Source organism: Haliotis asinina, chromosome 1 (assembly GCF_037392515.1).
Source record: "Haliotis asinina isolate JCU_RB_2024 chromosome 1, JCU_Hal_asi_v2, whole genome shotgun sequence".
Lineage (NCBI taxonomy): Eukaryota > Metazoa > Mollusca > Gastropoda > Lepetellida > Haliotidae > Haliotis > Haliotis asinina.
The window spans coordinates 83,666,618-83,670,312 of NC_090280.1; the positions used below are offsets into that span (position 1 = coordinate 83,666,618).

At 41.0% G+C, this 3,695-nt stretch overlaps 1 protein-coding gene across 1 annotated transcript; it reads right to left on the minus strand.

The window, feature by feature from the left end:
* Positions 1–1,126: 1,126 nt before the first annotated feature.
* LOC137276510 (zinc transporter ZIP1-like) lies at positions 1,127–2,074 on the minus strand. Its single transcript, XM_067808228.1, has one exon. It carries the CDS (start codon positions 2,072–2,074, stop codon positions 1,127–1,129), a length of 948 nt encoding a protein of 315 aa, XP_067664329.1.
* Positions 2,075–3,695: the final 1,621 nt, after the last annotated feature.

Below are 3,695 nucleotides of genomic sequence, written 5' to 3' on the forward strand. Positions count from 1 at the left end.
CACCACTTACTCACATATACGAAACAAAGGACATTTTAAATACAACCAAATGTATTTATTGTTTTTAACAATTAACATATATACATGTACATATACATCCAAATGAATAAATAGACTACGTATAAAGTGTACATCATAATGTGACCTTGATAATGAAATCTAATGTGACGAAATAACTCACACGTGACTCAAACGTCAGTTAAACTATGAATAGTGTACCCATGATGCATGCATCATTGCCCATCATCAAATTCCATCCTATCCGCGGCGTAAAACAACACTCATACAGTAGCGACTGATATTTGGTAGCGTCCAAACTGAACACGGAAAAGGTTATTTTAACTACGCTTATAACGAATACGTATAGAGCAAACTGTTGGATATAACGAAGTACACAAAGCGGAAAGAAGAAACAATGTAATACAGCAACCTACGGCTATTACGAACTGGTGTTTCCGGTGCAGGATTAACATGCTGTGCTGACCTGCATGGTACACAGTTTTCGTGCACTGAAAATAAGCTTGTGTAGGTTTTACAAGCACATCGCCTCGTTTTATCTCCTGTTTCATGGCCCAGACTCTCTAGTTCCATTTGGCTAAACAAGTATCAAACACATATGTATATCCTATCAGTGCATGCATTCGATCTACATAAAAAAAACAAAACATTTCACTAATAGATAACGATTGACAGGTTGGTGATCATGGTTAGGTATACTCTCTAATTTATACTTGACGTACGAGCTCCCTAAATGGATCGGGTAGTCACATTCTGTGAATTAGCTATATTTGCGTGTCAGCCTACCCTGGAATCATGAATCCTGGGGCATAATATCAATCACCGGTTTCAGTGGCCCAGATTCGATCATTACCAACATACAGATGGAATACTGCTGAGCGAGATATCATCAACAAAGAAGACTGGTAGGCCGTTCTTGTGGGTAGGTTCCCATCAGTATAAAGAAATCTGTCACTTAGGTGAGATATATGGTAAGCTATATGTCTCAAGACATTGTTTGTTTGTCGTTTTACTTACTTGAGTGTAACGAATACCACTGAGACTAAGTTTACTTAGAATGATTTACTTGAAATGTCATTTCTCCTTAAAAACGTATCCAAAGCTGCCTTCAGTCGCGATCAAGAGCCTTCACACCCGCCATTGCTAAGAAGCCCACCAATGCAACAAAGACATTCAGCACGCTTTTACCACTAGCGAAAGCCTCCCTCAGGATTTCAAAACACGTGACATAAAGGAACGTCCCGCAGGCAATACCCTGGAGAATCCCTGACGCTATTGCTTGTGCGTCAAGGTCAAGGTCAGAAGACGTCACAGCTATGCCTATGCATATGCCGATCGGCGACATCAACGAAAAGAAACAGAGGCACGCGAAGGGTTTCTTAAAGTTCTGCATAAAGGCTTTGAAAAGCTGAAGACCAAGGCAAAAGGCAACCAGACTTTTGTGAATCGAAATGGCAACGAAGACCTCCCATACTTCCGTTGAGTCTTGCTGCAGCCCTACTGCTAAACCATCAAATATTGTATGAAAGGACAGCGCGATCAGCACCAAGAACGCACCGAGTCCAGACGCCGAAGAAAGTGAGTCCAGGTCGTGGATGTGGACTACAGATCTTTCCTGCTCACTGACACGGGACTCCGAGGATATGCTGGTTCTTGTTCTGTTCATTTCGTTGTACGGTTCCTGTTTTTCCCGGTTCCACGAAAGTGACGTCACAGCTAATCCCGTCATACACAACATGGCTAACTGTTCCACTCCAGCGATGATGAAGAATCCGACACCAGTGAGCGTCTGAAACACCGGAAAACCGGTGAAGTTGTAGGCGTTTGAAAGTCCCTCTTCCAAATCCTCATTGCCCTCGACCATGAGATGAAGCAGGCACGTGCCAAGAAACACCCCCCCGGCGAAACAATTCAGCAAATTCAATATTCTTTCTCTTCGAGAAGATGTGTTGGTATCCAATTTCTTTTTAATGATGAAATACGGAATTATGCCCAGGACGAGCGTAAGAACGAGAAGAATGACGATGGCGATGATTTTGGCTGCCGTGGTATCCATAGTCGATGACCTTTCCGATCTGCAACGAAAGCAATAGTTCGAAAGGGTGCGATATACCAGTACTAAAACAATGCTCAAGACACAATTTTCAAAACAGATAGTCGTGGTTAATAAAAAGTAACCCCTATCCGCACCACCAACCACCCCTCACCTAATCGCCTTCGCAAACATCACATGAATATTGACATACTCTAGACAGGTAGGAGGGTTTCTTCCCTTTATCAACAGCAGCATTTGTCAAATTATTTTTAAGCTGGCAATCAGCTGATTCATTTGGGCGTCTGCCTATGTTACAAACCGATTACTGGTATACTTGTTTCCAAATCTGTTTAGAGTCTGTACTACAAGAAGTAAATTTGTTGTAGAATTCTGATTTCATATTCACCATTCATGTCACGATACATTTGTCTGTACGAATTCCTCAAATCACGGAACGCCAAAGGATATATTTGCTAACCAGTGGTCCAATATCTATTTAAAGAATATTTTTCATGATAAAAAAGTACATTTACTGTCATTCCACTCAGTATCGTGTTCGATGTATACTTCTTACACCACTTTTGGTAGCCAAAGATGTCAAAATTTATGAAAATATATTAACAGTTGAATTTATGTCGCACAAAAGATCAATGGTGAATCCTGTAATTGAATATTCATCATTTTTTTCTAAAATTACCTTCTATAGCTCTGCAGCTCTGCTTTTCAGCATGTGTCGAATATTTGAAACATAACTACCATAGACATTATAAAGCGTGAGTATACTGTACATTGTGTTAGAAAAGACTGTTCCAGAAACCGAGCAAAAAAAATAGAGAAATGAGAAACTGACACGAAATTTGATCGTTCTTTCAAAGAACACCCCGCCTCCTGTTCCGTGTTTCACATTTCCCAAGAATAGTCGCAGTGCTTCACGTTACATAGCTTGACATCCGAAACAGCTGACATCAGTTTCAAGAATAAAACAACTAAGTTTGTGTGGTGAAACGACATACCTGATCACACCTTCCACCCCCTGACCGTATGGCTCGTTGAACGTAGAAGCTGTCCGTTTTAAACAAGAATGTAGGTCACATGACTTAACATGTGAATCAAGATGGCGGGGGTATGTTATCTCAATGTGAAACATGGTGAGGAAGGTATGTTATCAGTCCGTGACCTACTCGTGTTGTTCAATGACAGGTAGAAGGGATGTTTTATGAGATTACGAATGTACGACTGAGTTACAGTCTATCGGCGGACGAGTGCGTACGGCTTTCCACGGGCGTGGCAGACCACAATTATCTGACCTTTCCCTGATAAGCAAAGATTTTTATTGACCATTTCAGTGTAAAACCTGGTATCTTTCCTCCCCTTAAAAATAATCACATGTTTTATTAATTTATTACATAAACCAAAACATTAATATTTGGGACGATGAATGTTTTCCTCGACTCTTTTGCCACGAAGTATAAATAGAAGATACAGGGCGGCAAGATAACCCAGTGGTCAAAGCGTTAGCTCGTCACTTCAAAAATCCGGGTTCGATTCCCCACATGGGTAAAATATGTGAAGTCCATTTCTGGTGTCCCGAGCCGTGATGTTGCTGGGATATTGCTGCTGTGTAAAATTAGATTCGCTCACT